This window comes from Cololabis saira, chromosome 13 (assembly GCF_033807715.1).
Source record: "Cololabis saira isolate AMF1-May2022 chromosome 13, fColSai1.1, whole genome shotgun sequence".
Classification (NCBI taxonomy): Eukaryota; Metazoa; Chordata; class Actinopteri; order Beloniformes; family Belonidae; genus Cololabis; species Cololabis saira.
This window is the reverse complement of record NC_084599.1, coordinates 22909168-22927852: the sequence shown is the minus strand read 5'-3', so window position 1 is coordinate 22927852 and position 18685 is coordinate 22909168. Positions and strand designations below refer to the sequence as shown.

Sequence of the window (18685 nt, the reverse complement as noted above, 5' to 3'; positions counted from 1 at the left end):
TAACTATACAATAAAAAAAACACTTTAAAGTAATTCTAAGTGTAGGTACCAGGAAAGACAAAAAAACAGACGCGCTTGACAGACTCGACTCTTCACTGATACGCGCAGCACCAAACATGACCCTGAACCCAATAGTTGCTTTTAATCGCGGTGCATTATGGGTGATGAAGTTCGCTCTAAGCGGTGTCTGCCTTTTGCTCGCCACGCCACAAATAACGGTTGACTACATTTCCCATGTTGACGTTATCAACAGCAAAGACAGCACGCCCCTTTACTTGACTTTTTGAAGCACTACTAGTAGCACGTAGGCACCTCTTTCTGATCATGTTTAGACTTCTTATCACACTCTTGACGAGTCACGGCCGTTACACACTTTTGAAGAAGCTGGGTCTCTCTTCCTTTACAAATGGCCACTATTGTCATTTGTTCGGTAAATAAAACGGCTCAGACAACGACCAGAAGATGTCTGAGTTCACATGTTAGGGGTCTCGTCAGTGGCGGAGACTCTGGCTTGTTGTCATCAAGGTCTTTGCTTCCGAGTTGGAGGTGGTTTTCCAGGGGCACCAGTGTCCAGCTAATGTGAATATTTTGTGAAAATTATTGATAATACAACAGATGACCAAGGAAGAGAGAACGAAAAGCACTAAAACTGACTCTGTCTCGTGCTTTTCCCTATTTATTCAGGTTTACCCGGCAGAACAGTTTAAAAAAATATAATCTGTTACAAAGGCACATCCTGGGCGTGTAACATATACAATTAAGAAAAACTTTTAAGGTGGTGTAGGTGTTTTTTTTTTTTTTTTTTTTTTTTTTATTGAACATAATTTTTTAAACAAGAAAAACACACTTTATACAAAACTACTAGTAGAGGAAATATAAGGAAAAAGAACATCCTGGAGGTTTTATGAACAAGAGACATAAACAAAAATAAGAGACAAGTAAAGTCAATACAAAGGAACAGTAAGGCATTTCAAAGCAAATAGCATCGACATTTCGGAAAGAGACTTAAAATAAAAGATACTTTGATATATCGGTTACTAATTTTTTTGCAGTTATTTGACTTAATACTTTTTAAAGAAACAAAAAAACTTTTGAAATCATTAATAAAAAAATGGAAAGAGGGCTTAATTTTTCTCCACTTACAACAATGTATGTGATATTTAGCCAGTAAGAGAATAACATTAACTAAGAAGGACACTGATTTGTCAATAGTATATATATAAAAAATTATGTTAACGATTTCTAAATTTGGAATGTCATTCATTTTTAAAGATAGCCAATTTCTAATTTCTTGCCAAAATTTTTTTGAGACAGAACAGGTGGTGTAGTGTAGGTACCAGGAAAGAAAAAAAACAGACGCACTTGGCAAACTCTTCACTGATACGTGCAGCACCAAACATGACCCTGAACGCAATAGTTGCTCTTAAACGCGGTGCATTCTGGGTGATGAAGTTCGCTCTAAGCGTGTCTGCCTTTTGCTCGCCACGCCACAAATCTCGGTCGACTACATTTCCCATGTTGACGTTATCAACAGCAAAGGCAGCACGCCCCTTTACTTGACTTTTTGAAGCACTACTAGTAGCACGTAGGCACCTCTTTCTGGTCATGTTTTGACTTCTTATCACACCCTGACTGACAAGTCACGGCCGTTACACACTTTTGAAGAAGCTGGGTCTCTCTTCCTTTACAAATGGCCACCATTGTCATTTGTTCGGTAAATAAAACGGCTCAGACAACGACCAGAAGATGTCTGAGTTCACATGTTAGGGGGCTCGTCAGTGGAGACTCTGGCTTGTTGTCATCGAGGTCTTTGCTTCCGAGTTGGAGGTGGTTTTCCAGGAGCAGCAGTGTGCGGCTGATGTCCCACGGGTGCAGACCTGCAGCTGGCCGGTCCAGCAGGAGGGGAGTCCTGGCTCTCGGCGGAGCCGCGGCGGCCACCGCAGCCGCGGTTGTTGCGGGGTTCCTGGCCAACTCCAGCCACTTCCAGCGCGCAGAGATGGCAACCAGGGTGTCCCCGAATGTGGAAGAAAAGGAAGCAGACATCGTGGAAAGATGCCGGGGGTTAATGTCTCCTCCGGTGACGGACGTGAAGGTTCTACTTGGGAGGAAAGAGGAGATGCGCACCAAGATGGAGCTGCTGGTGATGGAGACCCAGGCGGAGTTCTGCAAAGCCCTGCAGGAGGTGGACGGAGGGACGTTCAGGGTGGACCGGTGGCAGAGGAAGGAAGGTAGAGAATCCTAGACCACCTTTTAGTCCAGTTCACTTGTCAGTGCACTTAAGGTGACAAAACTTACTTATGATTTTTTAAAAGATCCATGTCTGTAGGCAGTACTCGAGTTGTAAAAAAAAATCAGGGGGGATGGTGGATTTTATCATATGGGGACAGATAATTTGGGCTGATTACAAATAATATAATATATTACAAATAATAGCACTGACCAAAACACCTGCAGAAATACTGCAGGAATGACATAGCAGCAGTTAAATGCAGCCTTCTGTAAGCTTTAAATATCCACTGGGCTTACATCTAATACATCAAAACACAACAATAAAAAACAGTTTTCTGAACTTATCAATACGACTCTGTCCTTCACAGGATACGTAAAATGGATCACTGCAAAAACTCAAAATCTTAACAAGAATATTTGTCCTATTTCTAGTTAAAATGTCTCATTTTAGTAAAAAAATCTCATTACACTTAAAACAAGACTCATCACTGGAAAAAACAATTTTCTCCTGTTTCAAGTAGATTTTCACTTGAAATAAGTAAAAAAAATCTGCATGTGGAACAAGATTTTATTGCTTGTAATGAGAAGATAAATCTTGTCCCACTGGCAGATTTTTCCTACTTATTTCAAGTGAAAATTTACTTGAAACAGGTGAAAATTGTCAAATAAGTTATTTTTCTGGTGTTATTTTTCTGGTGATGACTCTAATGTTTAAATAGCAGTAAAACCACATTCATTGATGAAATGACATAAGGGATGGAAAGGGGGGATGGCAGTTTTACAGGGGGGGTGATTTCGACCGTTTTTATTTCAGGGGGGGATGCCATCCCCCCTCAACTCCAGTACTGTCTGTAGGTGATATTTTGGTATGATAACCTTCCTGAGTGGCAGCTGTATACTAGTTATCAGCTCATGAAGTTACCCACCCCCTTCAGAAAATTACATTTTAGATGCTGCTGCATATCCTGGTTTAGACTCATGTACTGGATATCTGTCAATGTGTCACATTATTGTCTTTGGTATCATTTTAAAGGGGACCTTTGAAGCATTCATTCAAGCTAAGATGTCATACATTTCCTGAATCCTTATGGTCCTGTGAGTATTCCAGTTTTTGTATTTTGTATCTCTGTTGTTCCTAGGTGACACAGGGCTAAAAGATAGTATATCATTTAGGCGAAAATTGTGTAAAAATGTGTGTTGTTTATAGTTTAAAGTGCTGCAGTGCCCTCTATGTTGGTCAGAAAGATTCACATCTTAGCTTGAATGAATGCTTAAAAGGTCCCCTTTAAAATGACACCAAAGACAATATTGTGAAACATTGACAGATATCCTGTACATGAGTCTAAACCAGGATATGCACCAGCATCTAAAATGTAATTTTCTGAAGGGGCTGGTAACTTCATGAGCTGATAACTATGATCCAGCTGCCACTCAGGAAGGGTTATCATACCAAAATATCATCTACAGACATGGATCTTTTCAAAAATCACAAGCAAGTTTTGTCACCTTGAGTGGTGGTACTTATATCTGGTCTGGCCCATGGACTATTTGTACAGACACTTTAAAGCCAACATGTTGTACACATTTTCTTTTAATATTATTTGTTCTTTTGTATTGCATCAGTCACCACAACAAATTCCGTGTGTGTGTGTTAAACTACTACTATATACTATATACTATAAACTTTCTGATTCTGAGAAGCCAAACAAATCTATTCTCCCTTCAGCCGTTCAATGTAGGTATTAAAGAGATTTTAAGAGATGCGATACGTGGTTTGATGCGTTTTCATTTGTGTCTCTATTAGGTGGTGGAGGAATCAGCTGTGTGATGCAGGATGGGAAAGTGTTTGAGAAGGCGGGAGTGAATGTGTCGGTGGTGTTTGGGAACCTGACTGAGGAGGCTGCAAAGCAGATGAGGAGTAGAGGAAAGGTCCTCAAAGGGAAAGATGGTGAGTCCTGCTTTTGGCCAAAGATTTGAAAATCTTTGTTCGGTGAAACATAATGGAGGGGGCTATGATTATTCTAACCTCTGCTGATGTAAGCACACATTTACCTCAAAATATATCTCCTTTAAGTCCCAGTTATTGGTTTTTCCACTCAGCTTTTCTAGCCAGCTTTCTGTTCAGGTTTAAATTCAGTTCGGCATGAGAATGTTTAAGGAATTAAAAGATTATTTGAAGGCTATATAAGAGGGAATTTGCTCTCTGCTGTTTACAGAGATTTGAGTCCATCTCCTATCTGCATTTCAGTGATATTAGGTCATGATGAACTTTTCTTAAAATCAAACCATTTAGTTAAGCACACAATTTTGACAGCAGTAGACAACCAACCGGTGCGGTCCTTACAACTAACGTATATAGTTGATGATGCACAATGTATACTATGAGAAAAAACATGTAATTCTAGGTCTAGGCAGCAGGAAAGACAATCATAAAAAAACAAACACACTTGACATCCTCTTCACCGCTATTTGTAGCACCAAACAAGGCCCTGAAAGCAATAGTTGCTTTTAGTCGATGTGCATTGTTGGTCATGAAGTTTGCTCTGAGTGTGTCCGCCTTTGCTCGCAACGCCACAAATAATGGTTACCTACTGTCAGGTCTAAGCACCTAAAACATCAGACATATAAGGAAAGAAAGGCACACAGTCAGAATTCTGATTACTTGCGAGGAGAGTGGAGACACCGTACCGTACATCCAACTGTCTGAGGGTCAGCCAGGGTGCAGTCACACTTCTCCTTTTTGTGACATTTGACCGTTGCTTTCCTGTCTGATAAACACGTTATCTCATAACACACACACACACACACACACACACACACACACACACACACACACACACACACACACACACACACACATACATTACTAATTGCTTAAATCTGTCATTGATAATAAGAGGATGTGAGCATCACCCACCCCCCCGTGCAGCGGCGTCAAAACCGCTGTCTCTGCAAGTCTCAGTCGAGACATACATGACAAATGATAACTCAATCATACATAATCATGTATACCTATATACATAATTATTCCAACACCTACACTCACCATGTTGATGTTATCAACAGAAAAAGCAGCATACATCTTTATTTGAGATTAAAATAAGCCTCAGCTATGGTTTTTTTGTCGTTTTTTTATTTTGTGCTCTGTGCTTCTTTTAGGTAAGCTGCCTTTTTGTGCCATGGGTGTAAGCTCTGTTATTCACCCCAAGAACCCCCATATACCCACGGTGCACTTCAACTACAGATACTTTGAGATCGAAGAGGCGGATGGTGAGTGCTAGACCCTTTTACAACAGCAGTTATGTCTTGGTATCAGTGACACTATTGAGCATGTTGCTGAATGATAACCCTTGTTTTCTCCTCTTTCTGCTCTTTGTGTGTCGCGTTTGTGTTTCAGGCTCTAAGCAGTGGTGGTTCGGCGGAGGAACAGACCTGACCCCAATTTATATAGATAAAGAAGATGCCTTTCACTTCCACAACACCCTGAAGGAGGCCTGTGACAAGCACCACCCGCAGTACTACTCAGACTTCAAGAAATGGTACAAATACATCAGTCCGACTCTGCACTAGTGTGTGTGTGTGTGTGTGTGTGTATGTGTATGTGTGTGTGTGAGTTTATAATGGGTGTATCCTTTGTGTGGGATGGTGATAAGAGGAAGTCTCTGCTGAAAATCTGCAAATGCAGAAAAACCGTTGAGCAAATACAAACCACCAAGTGACCACTGTTGATGGGTGCGGTTTATCTCTTGTTGATTGTTAACATTACTGTCGGCTTACTTTAAATTTAAATACACATTTTTAAGGGATGCTCATCTTATGTGATTAAATACAGGTTTGCAGCTGGACTGCAGAGCTGCTTGTCAGTAGACTTGAGCATCACATTGACAGGCAGACACGCAAATACGTCTTTACGTTTCTTGCCACTATGAATTTTATAATTGTTTTTATGACGCTTTTTTTTTTTTTTTAAACTGATTATTGGATGAGTCATTTTCATCGTTTTTGGGACTGATTGTTTTTATTTTTGTTATTCTCCAACTGGAAAGAGAAAACACTCCACTATATTTAGTTGTTTTCGACTGTAATGTTTAAAGTAACTAATATCCTGTACTTGTTTTCACTATTCAATAAATGGCTTGATTGGTAATTCTTCTGACATCCAGGTGTGACAGGTACTTCTACATCCGCCACAGAGGAGAGACCCGCGGCATAGGAGGTATCTTCTTTGACGACTTGGACTCCCCAAGTCAGGAGGAGGTGTTCAGTTTCGTCAAGAGCTGTGCTCAGACTGTGGTGCCCTGTTACCTCCCTATCGTGTACAGACATCTCAAGGACTCCTTTACTGATAAGGAGAAGGACTGGCAGCAGGTACGACGAGGGAGGTGAGTTGAAGATGCACAACACAGCTGATGAGCTCTCATGAGGAATATGTCATTCAGTTACAGAATTTATTTCATTAGCTGAAGCCTCAGAATCTTTCTTCTCACCCTAACGGTTCCTTTCACTGGCATCTTCATGGTCAATTATATTCCGTCTTCACTCCAGGGTTCTTGTTTTGTCCAACATCTTTTGCACAATCAATCTCCATGACTTCTTCTTGCAGTTTTCTCCTCTATTCTCTCTTGGGCTCAGTCAAACGTCACACACAGACCTTGTCCTAACTAGAGCTGGCAGGATAAAATCTGTTAAATGAATCATTCCCCGGATTCAGATGTGTGTTCTCACTTACAGCTTCTCGAGGTGTTCTAAGGTATCAGGATTTAAGAACGCGTGTCATCGACTACAGCTCTAGGATTTGGATCTTTTCAGTCACTCTTTCATGCATTGTTTATTGAATTATGTAAAGAGCATTTTTCAAACTCAGTCTACTCAGACCTGGCCTCCATTCACGGGCTGAATGGCTGGAGCCGGTGCAGATCCTGGCAGAGCCTGCTGCCTCAGAGGGGAGTCATTGAGCTGGTGAATGAGCTAAAGGGCTTGTTTATGAATGGCACAGGCAAGTTGTGAGCAAAAAAACCACACCTGCACAGTTGATTGGATGGATTTGATGAGGTAGGAGGTATGGACTGGATCGAATTGTATTAATAAGATCTAATTCAGTCCAACCTCTGAACTTTTGTCAATTTTGAAAATTATGTAGAACATTTTGTGGATTTGTTAACAAAAACAGGGAATAATTTGATCTCTGGTGGATCTGTGCGTTTGTCAAGTCAGTTTTAAATGAGAGATAATCAAGGAGGCTTATTTTCTCTCTTCTTTAGTAATTTTAGTTGCCGAACTTATGGTGTATTAAGACAATTTGCATCAAACAACTTCAATGTGACCTATTGACTTAAACTTTCTGCAAAATCTTCAGCAGAAACATGTTAAATTCCCTCTGGTTGACTCATCCAGTGTTAAGGACTAATCAAATCTTAGACTTAGACAAACATAAATGCTTAAGAATATTGTTTTATTGAACTTATTCCTACATATGCAGAAAAATTAAGATAAAATATACATGTAAATGCTTACATACCTTAAGACTAAATACAAAATATATTTTCACTAGGGCTGGGAAATTAACCGAATACTAATCGAAACTGACATTTAGAAACTATAACCGACATAATCATGGTCATGCCGATCATTTCAGTCATGTCACTATTGAAATTTAATTTTGTTTGCAAGATATTTTATTTTATGTTTTGTACCTGACAATGTTTGAAACATTCATTTAAAAGAGAAAACAAGAGTTATTTATTTTCTAATGTTTAAAAGCATGATACTTTTGAAGTTTGACATTTAAAAAAAGTTATATTCAATTTTTTCATTGGTTTGATATTTTGTTTAGATAAAGAAAGAAAAATATTTAAAATACTGGCTACCATTCCATTATTACAAGATTTAAAACAATTGACTTTATTAGTAGTAGTAATGGAAGTTTTCTTACTTTTTTTTATTCCAAATTGAAATGTGATCTATCTCATAAGGACTTTTAATGGTCAAGCTGCAAGTGCTTTAATTACAATAGTTGATCATTGATAATTGTTGCTTAATCGTAACCGAGGTCAAATTTTCCATTAACGGTGATGTTGACATGAGGTTTTCAACAGTAAACTCTCTAAACTTGAAGTCACCTTCCAACTCTGATGGGATCTGCTACATTTACTGTAACACTGTTTCCAATATGAATCCAAAGGGTCTGTTCACAGTTGAAGAAACCTCAGTCTAAGCATGTCTTTATACTGTATGTGTGTGTTGCAGATACGTGGAGTTCAACCTAGTGTATGACAGGGGGGTGAAGTTTGGCCTGGCCACACCTGGCTCCAGGATCGAGAGCATCCTCATGTCCCTCCCCCTCACTGCCAAGTAAGCTCACACCAGATTATTCTTACACGAAGGTAGCAAGCTGCGTTGCTTAGTAACGGACTCTTCCTCCTTTCCCAGGTGGGAGTACATGCACGAGCCTGCCAAAGGTACCAGGGAAGCTGAGATACTGGAGGTGCTGCGAACCCCAAAGGAGTGGGTGAAAACATAAGTGTTCAAGTTCACATGTCAATACGGGCGATGCTTTCAGGAAAGCCTCTTTGTTGTATTTTATAAAGCCTGCTGGACATTATGTACATTCAACACCGTATTTATAAAAATATCATGTTGCTTTGCAGTTGTTTGAATATTCTTTTCACTTGTGTTGATACTTTTCTCATTTTCCTGCATGTTTTGTCAGATCAGCCTTGTTTGACAACACTTTAATAAAATTATTCAGAGGAAAGACCAAATAATTTATCTCTACGGATGACCTGCTTTTATGGTCCTCTCACTCTGATGAATTGCTCCTTTTAACCTCTGCTGGGGATAAATGTTGCTTGCTCTACTTAAACCCGTCAGAGATGTAAGCTCTACTTGTCTTTAATGAAACACTGGAAAGGAAAAGAAAAACAAACCAAGCCACAGTTTTATGCCCCCTTGTGTCTGCTAAAGATAATAAATCGATTTTGAAATTAATAAATTTAAAGTAATAATAAATTGCTAAGTCTTTATCCATGTTTAAACTTTTTTTTTTTTTTTTTTTTTTTATCCACCCCCCTCAGTTGTGGTTAATGAGTCACCTCCTGCTTTGTTTGAACAGTGGTAAACAATAGTTGGATTTTGGAACATTCCCCAGAGAATCAAACCTTTTTCATCCTTTTCATGACTCTTTGATCCTGTTGTGAAAATGAGAGCAGCAACCAGTGATAAAAGTCCAGCAGGGAAAAGAGCTGACAGTGATGATGATCCGGTGATCTGAGTGAAATGAAGGGCACATGTAGCACATTTTAAGTGTTTTATTACAAATAAATTCAAGCTTTTGCACAAGTCAAAGGTTTTATAACAAGTTTCTTTGCATTAAGTGTTATATAACATTTTATATTCTATAAGGCATTGTAAAAACGGGGCTGTGTAAGTAACAGTACAGCGACTGACCTGAACCGATGTGATTCTCTCTACCAGCACAGCTCGGTTCAGACTCGTATCAACTGCTGGGGTTCACAGGTCAGTTCACTCTCAAATACAAAAATGATCAGTGCTCAAAGTCTTCAAGGCGTGGAAAGGAAATATGACATTTGTCAGTGTCAAGGAGGATATGGCTGGTGTTTTTGGTTGTTTTTTAGTTTATACAGCAAGATTGCATATCTAATGAGGCCTTTCAATGAGAATTATGTTGACATCGTTATTGCTGAGAATGATGCTAGATGACAAACCGCTGTCCTACTTTACTTTAAACAACCCATTTTAAGCTCAAACACAAAGTGCCTTTGTTTCTTTACAACCCACTGTAGTACAGTTACATTAGTATCAATGTATTCATGGAATTTCTATGCAGTGGAAAAACAATCTCAATGTCACATACAATTTATACACATATACAGTATACAGAGGTGCATCGCACATGCTAAACCCAGAGGTTATCCATAGTGACATTGCAGAATCATACAGCTTCTGTCTGCTCTTTTCTGGCCCACGATTTTGTGCAAGTGGTACGTTGTTAAACTCTAGTCATGATTATTTGCCTGTGGATGGAAAGGGGGGGGGGGGTTCACAGTTAAATCAAGCTCTGAGCAACTGTCAGTGGCCCACAAGTGGGCGTGGAGCAGCAAGTCCCACTGTCAACAAACAGTGCAAGACGGTTCCAACCTCGCGTGCACAGTGAGCTGCATGCATTACCAAAATATAAATCATCACACGCAAATCTTTTCACATCAATTGTCTGAATTGACCTCTTAATCTAAATATTCTCAGGTGTATTAAGAGTTGGATTGATGTATTTAAGTCTGCATTTAGACACATTTTCTATATCAACAATTCAAATATTAGAAAGTTAATTTGTAGAGGAGTTCTGTCGCTATACAGCTTTGACTTGTTTTTAGCAATAACATCTACTTTGTGGTTGAGTTCTGATTGAGCCTTGATGTAAGAATGTGTGCAAGTATTTAGTGTTAAACTTAACACAGAAAACCCAGTTGTTTCACACCTTCCCAGTGCTTTAACAACAAAAAATCTGACGTGAACCAATGACTGCTAAAGAACTGTTTCCTATATTCCTTACCCCTCTGGTGATAAATCCTCAGAGGTTGGTGATTTAAACCAGATTTAATGATTAACTGTTGAGCTTGGGTTACCTGGAACTGACTGATATCAGGTTAGATATAAACAAAGCATTTTTTTTAAATCAGAATGTTTCTGTTTCTTGCAGGCTATGCATGGCTTAATGCACATTTAGATACCCTCGAGAGTGAATGCAATACACAACCTTCAAAATGGAAACCATAATATATTATTTTTACATTAAAGTGGCGAGAGTTAAAGATATTCAAAATATATATAAAATATTAGAAATTGTCCACTTAATTGGGGGGGAAAAAATAGCACTAATCCTCAAGAAAGTATCAATCCAACAGCCAAATACACTTAGAATAATGTTCTCAGTTATGGCAATAGGAACATTTTTTCTCACACTACATGCAACATTTTTTTTATTTTGGCTGACTAAAATGATCGGCTCTAGTGTGACAGAACTGACACAAGTTAAGGAAATGCTCCACAAGTTGACTGGTTTTGGAATTACTGTTATCACTTGCTCCTTCCTGCCATCACTTTTCCACATAATGAAAGCTTGGTGCAAATTTCAACAGAACTGGCACAATCTTAGATTGCATTAGTCCCCTGATCCGACAGTTAAAGAGTATTGTTGTGTGTGTGTTACATGGGGAAGGCTGGTGACACTGCAGTAGTAGCACTACGAAAGAATTAGATGCTTTTTAGTGTAGGTTACGACTGTTGTCTTGAGTGGTGGCAAAGAGACGCATTTACTTTACTTGACCACCACTGGTTCTAGAAGAGCTGGTGTTAATTATGTCATCATACTGAGGAGGGGGTTCTGTCTCTATCTGGACATCTGTATGGCCCACGGCCTCCTCATAAGATGGTGGTGGGTCTCCCGCGTATCCTCTCCCTGATGTAATCTCAGAGCCTGGATACACTGGGCTGCTGTGGATGCTGAGTTCAGATTGGTCACCGTGGTGGTAGTCCCTCCCCCACTGGTCCATGGAAACCACCGACAGGACATGACTCTGATGCAAATGTCCCAGGCTGGGGCTGCGCTGTGAGCGCTTACGAGAGTGACAGCGCCACACAGTGGTGGCGATGGCAGCGATGATGAGCAAAATCAGCAGCAATGGCACGATCAAATAGAGGGAGTGGATTCCCCCAACCACCGTCTCCAACCCTCCAGATGGATTACTTTCCCGAACATATTCCTCCCAGAACCGTTTCTGCAGAGTCAGAGCACAGATGTCAAACTGTTGTCAAAATCCTTTGGAGTTGACTAATATTCCATCAGGACTCAGACATTTTTTTACAAAACTCCATACTATATAGCAGTGGTTCTCAAATGGGGGTACGCGTACCCCTGGGGGTAAATGAAGGCACTACAGGGAGTACGTGAGATTTTAAAATATATGTATATTTAAAAAGTAGCATCCATGCAAAAATCCTTTAAAAATAAATATTTCATAAATAATTGAGGAAAATATAAGTCTTTTATTTTCAGGAGTAGGCTATTCAACTTATTATCCTAAAACCCCAGAGTCTCCCCCACACCAGGATGGTTCCACCTAACCTGTCAAATGCCACCTGGCTTCACCTGTCAATCCCTTGGACCAACGATGGAGTCGTGGTTGAAGCATAGCAGCAATATTTTTATGTATTAAAGGTAACATGTAGACTGCACCTTTATTTTAAAAATCTTTCTTATTTTTTGAGGAATGTTTGTTATCCCCACAGAGGCAATTTGTTTTACTGGCAGTCTTTCTCTTACTTTTTGCTTTTATTTCATTAATTTAATTAATCTTTTTGAGGGTAGGCAAATAATAAGCTTTGCTTCAGCCTACCCCTTTTTTGGTCTAGATGTTATTTGTTTATTTGTATACTGGAAACTTTTTTGTTATGTTTTCTTTGAACAGTTGAACATTTTCTTGTTGTCAGTTTTATTCTTGTTTTTTTATTTTTTTATTTTTTGTGTCATGACCAAAAAATAAACTAAACTAAACTAAACTAAACTATGTTTAATAAATCAGTTACTGATGGCACAGTGCTCTGTTTTAGGTCTTTTTTACAACCAAAAGTGCTTTTAACTGGTTAGGGGGTACTTGGCTGAAATAATATTTCACGGGGGGTACATCACTGAAAAAAGGTTGAGGACTACTGCTATATAGAATATCTAGAATAACAGCACACAACTTGAATACCCTTTATCACCAATGCTGCAAGAAAAAGCTGTAAACAAAAAATCCAGAGGCTCCATCAAGTTTGTTGGTCTGACATCAAGACAAAAGTCGAAAACATTGCAGTTCCTTGACTGACCACTAGATGCTGACTCCAAAAGTTAGTGTCCATTGACGCCTACAACATGCTTTGACTATCACACTGAAAAGATACAGTACAAGGCATCTTTGGCCACACGTTTCAGTTCTTTCCACTTCAGACAATTTAAAGCAACTGATTTAAACACTTGATTTAACTCCTCCCCTCTCCTCTTTTTAGAAATTGGTGTTGCAGCTTTATTCTACACCCCTCCACTTGATTGATGGTCCATTCCCAGCTGACACAGGGACGTTTTATTAAAGTTGGGTTTGATTGGCTATCGGTTGCAAACATCAGACAACGTTAGATAACTAAATACGTAGTGCTGGCAAGCAACCATCATCCAGCATCTAATCAATGTTACCTTACTATAATTAGACTTCAAGCCAACGTTAGATTTTTTTTAGAGTAAACCCAATTTTCAAATCTATACTCTCTCTACTATAATGAGCTGGGATAGGTTCCAGCAGACCCGGTGACCATGTACAAGATTAAGCGGGTATAGAAAATAGACAGAGGGAGAAATTTACCAATAAAAACCAAATAAATCAATAAACTGTTAAGACTTCCTTGTTTGCTTTATTTTGTTGCAGCACACGTGTCACTGTTGGATTTATTATCCATGCATAGATATCACATCTAGTCACTTGCAGAACTCAAACCATGTAACATTTTAACAAAGATAAATCAATTCATTTAAAAAAACTATATGTTGTCATATAAAGCAAAAGTGTTTTCTTCCACTGATCCTGTATGACACTGATCCTGTATGACTTTAGGAGAGACATTTCTCATTTCCTCACCGTTTTCTCTTCATTCTCAAAAGCTTCGCGGGCTTCCTCATAGGTGCAGATCTCCTCACGGCACTCCCTCTGGATATTACCCTGCTTTACCTCCTCCAGCAGGAAGTTGGCCCTCCGCAGCCGCCTGAGCACGGAGTGGGCTGCGTTTGCTGGCAGGAACACTACGAAGAGAGCAACAGAGGATAGCAAAGAAGTGAGACAAAGACAAGGGCAGCGAGGGGAAATGGATACAAGATTGAGAGAAGTATGGGATCAAATGCATGAATCAAAATAACAAGCTGAGACAGGAAGAAGAGAGAGGAGAAGGAAAGGACAAGTCGATTTACAGAACAGCCTGTAAGAGGAAGTGAAGAGGGTGTGTGTAAAAGTTGGTTCAAATAGGACAGAGAAGGTGAAAAAAGGGAAAGAATCTGGAGAGGGAGAGAAGTGGTGGATGAAACAAAGATGGCAGAGGAGAGGAAGGCAGTGTCCAGCACCCACATTTCTGCATTAAAAAAGTAAAACAAAAGCTCTTTTGATTTAGACATTCATTCCTGGGCCCTAAAAGAAAAAAAATGTAGGAACGAACTGAGAAACAGAGCAGCCCTCTGTTTCACATAACCAGAAATAATCAAAACTTCCCAGCTGAACCCATGCACAAGACATCAGAGCATAGCCTCGGATGGCTGGATGTATAAAACTCAGTAGAAATTTAACAATAGCAACTACGAGCCAACTTTAAAAAAGTGATCTACAAGACAAGGCAAGAACAGCAGAAGAAGGGGAGAGAGAGCCGGAGGGGGAATTTCCATCGGGAGTCATTATACAGCAGTAAAACCTCTAAAAGCTTGCAATCCTGTGACTCTTTTTTTTTTTCTTGGTGAGAATGTTGAAAATCAACACAGAAACAAAAATAAATCTCACTGTTGTTTTTGGTTAAATCCCAAGAAGGATCAAGTTCATTAGACCATCTCTGCTTGTGGGTTAAAGCCATGCATGTAGTGTAAATAAACTTACCACCCTCCATGATTCCTGCCAGTGTTTGGGGAGATTTATCTGTAGAAAGCCAAGCAAAAGTTAATGCACAGCTTTAGTTATTGCTAAATAACTCACTCAACCGTTTATTACTCAAAAAAAACACGCCTCTATTAGGAATAGGCGATATTTTACCGTTCACGATATACCGTCAAAAAAATTCCCCACGGTAAGAATTTGTCATCTCGCGATAAAAACGATACATTCCCGTTGATGACGTTTTTGTGTAAAGCTGATTTATGGAAGGAAGGAAGAAGGGAAGGAAAGAAGGAAGGAAGGAAGGAAGGAAGGAAGGAAGGAAGAAAGAAAGAAAGAAAGAAAGAAAGAAAGAAAGAAAGAAAGAAAGAAAGAAAGAAAGAAAGAAAGAAAGAAAGAAAGAAAGAAAGAAAGAAAGAAAGAAAGAAAGAAAGAAAGAAAGAAAGAAAGAAAGAAAGAAAGAAAGAAAGAAAGAAAGAAAGAAAGAAAGAAAGAAAGAAAGAAAGAAAGAAAGAAATGAGCCTGAAAGAAAGAAATGAGCCTGAAAGAAAGAAAGAAAGAAAGAAAGAAAGAAATGAGCCTGAAAGAAAGAAAGAAAGAAAGAAAGAAAGAAATGAGCCTGAAAGAAAGAAAGAAAGAAAGAAAGAAAGAAATGAGCCTGAAAGAAAGAAAGAAAGAAAGAAAGAAATTAGCCTGAAAGAAAGAAAGAAAGAAAGAAATGAGCCTGAAAGAAAGAAAGAAATGAGCCTGAAAGAAAGAAAGAAATGAGCCTGAAAGAAAGAAAGAAAGAAAGAAAGAAAGAAAGAAAGAAAGAAAGAAAGAAAGAAAGAAAGAAAGAAAGAAAGAAAGAAAGAAAGAAAGAAAGAAAGAAAGAAAGAAAGAAGTTTTGCAGTACAGGTGTACTAATTTAATTGTTTTTTATTAATTCAATTTAATTGGTGTAGTTTAGTTAGTTTAGGTTTTTTTTATCGTAATTTTTATCGTTATCGGGATAAATGCCAGAAATGATCGTGATACATTTTTTAGTCCATACCGCCCATCCCTAGCCTCTATTTGTTTCACTCCTAATAAAAGCAGTGATTTGTTTTAGATTTTACTTCCCACGACCACTACAGGAGCATCTCACTAACCTGTTGGGGAGACTGTGGCCTGCAAACAGATCTGTGATCGCTTACATAAAAACACAGCCACAATGCTTAAATACAGGGGCGTCAATTCAGTATGGCAAGGTATGGCAGCCGCCACACCTCGGCTTCAAGGGAAAATGTAAATGTTTGTTTTTTTAATACATTTATGGAATTACTCTGTGTCTATTTGTATTGATTATTCTATTACTTAATACATATAGAATAACTACAAATGCAAATCAGAACAACATGATCGATTTCACTAGTTATTATACACTGCAAAAACTGAAAATCTTAACAAGAATATTTATCTCATTTCTAGTTAAAATTTTTAGTCAAAAAAAAAATCTCATTTCATTTAAGACAAGACTCAAAAACAACCATTTTCACCTGTTTCAAGTAGATTTTCACTTAAAATAAGTGGAAAAATCTGCCAGTGGAACAATATTTTTTTGCTTGTAATGAGAAGATAAATCTTGTCCCACTGGCAGATTTTTCTACTTATTTCAAGTGAAAATTTACTTGAAACAGGTGATCATGGTAAAATAACAAGTAATTTTTCTGGTGATGACTCTTGTTTTAAGTGTAATGAGATTTTTTGACAAAAAATTAGACATTTTAACTAGAAATAAGACAAATATTCCTCGTTTTTTGAGTTTTTGCAGTGACTGCATTTGAAAAAGTTCCAATTTTCTTAACCACACAGATAAGCTACATAGACTTCTGTGATGAGTATTTGCTGGACGTGTTGATTGATACTCTAGTAGAATTATGTGACTCGTAACTTTGCCATACCTTAGCTTCCACTGAATTGACGCCACTGCTTGAATACATCTTATTAGAAGCGTGTTTTTTTTTTCTCTTTGGACAGTTCTCAGCCAAAGGGCGTAGTTGTGTTGTCAACATGAGGCATGCTGCCTGGCTGAAGTGATCGTGACCAATGGCGGCTGCTGGTCAGACAGACACACATGAATGTGTTATCGGAATCCTGCTCGCTGCTGCCCAAAATAGATGCCGACCAGCGGAAAAACATCCCAAACAAAGCGCCACCGCCCGCTGCAATTACAACACACGCGGCTGAAGAGGAGGAAGGAGGAAAAAAACTGCATTGATTAGTTTTATTGGGGTTGCAAAAGCGGGTGTTGTCGTTGAGAGGGGTGGACGTGGTTTCGCGTCGCTTGTATTGACAGGCGAGGATGATTTGTAGGATCAGTGCGCCTCTAGCTACGGATGTGTTTAAATGACTGATACACGGAAATATATCCCCTTGTACAACGGTCGAGGGATATATCTATGTTAAATAATAAAGACCTTTCTTGGTTTCGAAATCGTTAGTTAAAACAGGCATTATCTATATCGTTTCTTACCTTTTTCCGTTCCCCAAATCACGGACGATGATCCTCTTCTCTGCTGAGAGTGTCTCTGCGCACTGCGCATGCGCGCTGCCTCTGTTAAACGTTAAATCGACGCAGAGCCTACGGCGTAAGGTACGCGGCGACGCGCGAGGTACGGTGTGCGTCGCCGCGTAGGCTACGGCGTACGCCCTGCGTTGGTGTAACGCAGAACCCCGAATAAGCCTTTAGTGACAGCGATCTCTGGCCGGCTTGAATTAAAGAACCAGTCTTGTACAATAAAACAAAACAACGCAAATACGTTAATTTAGCGTAGAATCGCTATAACTGAAATTAACGTAATTGAAGCAGTCATGATAATTATTTTTATCCTTTTATGAGAATAATTAATATATACAACACGCACGCACACACACACAGACCAACATCTGCTATGTATTGGGTTTTTATGGTTCTTGCAAAAATCGGTGAATAGGAATACTATTTGGTGTGAGTACATAATTCATGTTTTCAGGCACTGACAATGCATGTGAGGTTCAATTAAAATGTTTATTTCTAAATTTACTTCTTCACTTCAGTTCTAACTATTTTTTGTGGTTGTTTTGTGCATTTGAAGTCAGACATTCATGTTTGTTTGTTTATTGTTCATTAGAATGTGTATGTTTCTTTGCCATACAATTTTATTTCCTCAAATGGCCCCTATAGTCAATCTAGCTCAGCTAGTCTCACCAATATTGAGTTGTTAATTTTGTAAGACTAGGTTTATTTTGCTAAACCAACCTGAATTTGACCTTAAATGTGTCACCACAAATCAGTGTGAAGTGATTGAACTGCCTTATTGAGGTTTTTTGGTGTGTTTGCTTTTTGTTTTTTGAGGAAGGCTCTCAAACAGAATGTTGCATAAAGCTAGATACAGCCCTTGCTTTGGATTTACAGTATGTTTGTTGTTGTTTCAATATCTGAATGTATACTTTTAGCATACCAACATATTATATAACATATTTCTTAAGTGCACTTAGATCATTCTCTCAATAGTCTTCAGTAAAAATATAAACACATCAGAGTAAGAGAGAAAGAGACACTTGGACAAGCCACTGGGACCTAAGAGATGCAAATTCATGCCATTCATGTGATGTGGAGCACTGTCTAGTCACAGCACCGGGTCCCTGGCAGCAGCAGTGGTGGCAGAAACACCGGCAGCAGTGGCTTTTTTGCTATATGAAAGGAACCAGGGTACAGGACAGGGATGTCCCAGGCTGGGGCTGCATTGTAAGTGGTTAAAAAAGTGACAGCCCCACAC

At 39.0% G+C, this 18685-nt stretch overlaps 2 protein-coding genes across 3 annotated transcripts; one reads left to right on the top strand and one right to left on the bottom strand.

The window, feature by feature from the left end:
- Positions 1-287: 287 nt before the first annotated feature.
- Positions 288-9575, top strand: cpox (coproporphyrinogen oxidase). Of its 2 annotated transcripts, XM_061738337.1 has the most exons (8): positions 288-546; positions 1828-2228; positions 4034-4177; positions 5389-5499; positions 5627-5768; positions 6393-6611; positions 8476-8580; positions 8659-9572. In XM_061738337.1, exons 1-8 carry the CDS (start codon positions 407-409, stop codon positions 8747-8749), a joined length of 1353 nt encoding a protein of 450 aa, XP_061594321.1. In that variant the 5' UTR covers positions 288-406; the 3' UTR covers positions 8750-9572. The 2 variants fall into 2 exon arrangements, with proteins under 2 accessions (XP_061594321.1, XP_061594322.1); XM_061738338.1 differs by lacking the exon at positions 288-546 and having other exon boundaries at positions 1604-2228; positions 8659-9575.
- Positions 9522-17467, bottom strand: prrg1 (proline rich Gla (G-carboxyglutamic acid) 1). Its single transcript, XM_061738339.1, has 4 exons — positions 17401-17467; positions 14913-14951; positions 13917-14077; positions 9522-12023 (listed from the first exon to the last, which is right to left on the bottom strand). Exons 2-4 carry the CDS (start codon positions 14920-14922, stop codon positions 11559-11561), a joined length of 636 nt encoding a protein of 211 aa, XP_061594323.1. The 5' UTR covers positions 14923-14951; positions 17401-17467; the 3' UTR covers positions 9522-11558.
- Positions 17468-18685: the final 1218 nt, after the last annotated feature.

Bases quoted from the DNA above. Each gene is read 5' to 3' on its own strand.
- cpox (XM_061738337.1), top strand. From the start codon at position 407: ATGGCCACTATTGTCATTTGTTCGGTAAATAAAACGGCTCAGACAACG. The intron at 547-1,827 runs GTGGTTTTCCAG...TCCGAGTTGGAG, and splicing joins TCTTTGCTTCCGAGTTGGAG to GTGGTTTTCCAGGAGCAGCA. The intron at 2,229-4,033 runs GTAGAGAATCCT...TGTCTCTATTAG, and splicing joins CCGGTGGCAGAGGAAGGAAG to GTGGTGGAGGAATCAGCTGT.
- prrg1 (XM_061738339.1), bottom strand. The intron at 12,024-13,916 runs GTGAGGAAATGA...CTGACTCTGCAG, and splicing joins TTGAGAATGAAGAGAAAACG to AAACGGTTCTGGGAGGAATA.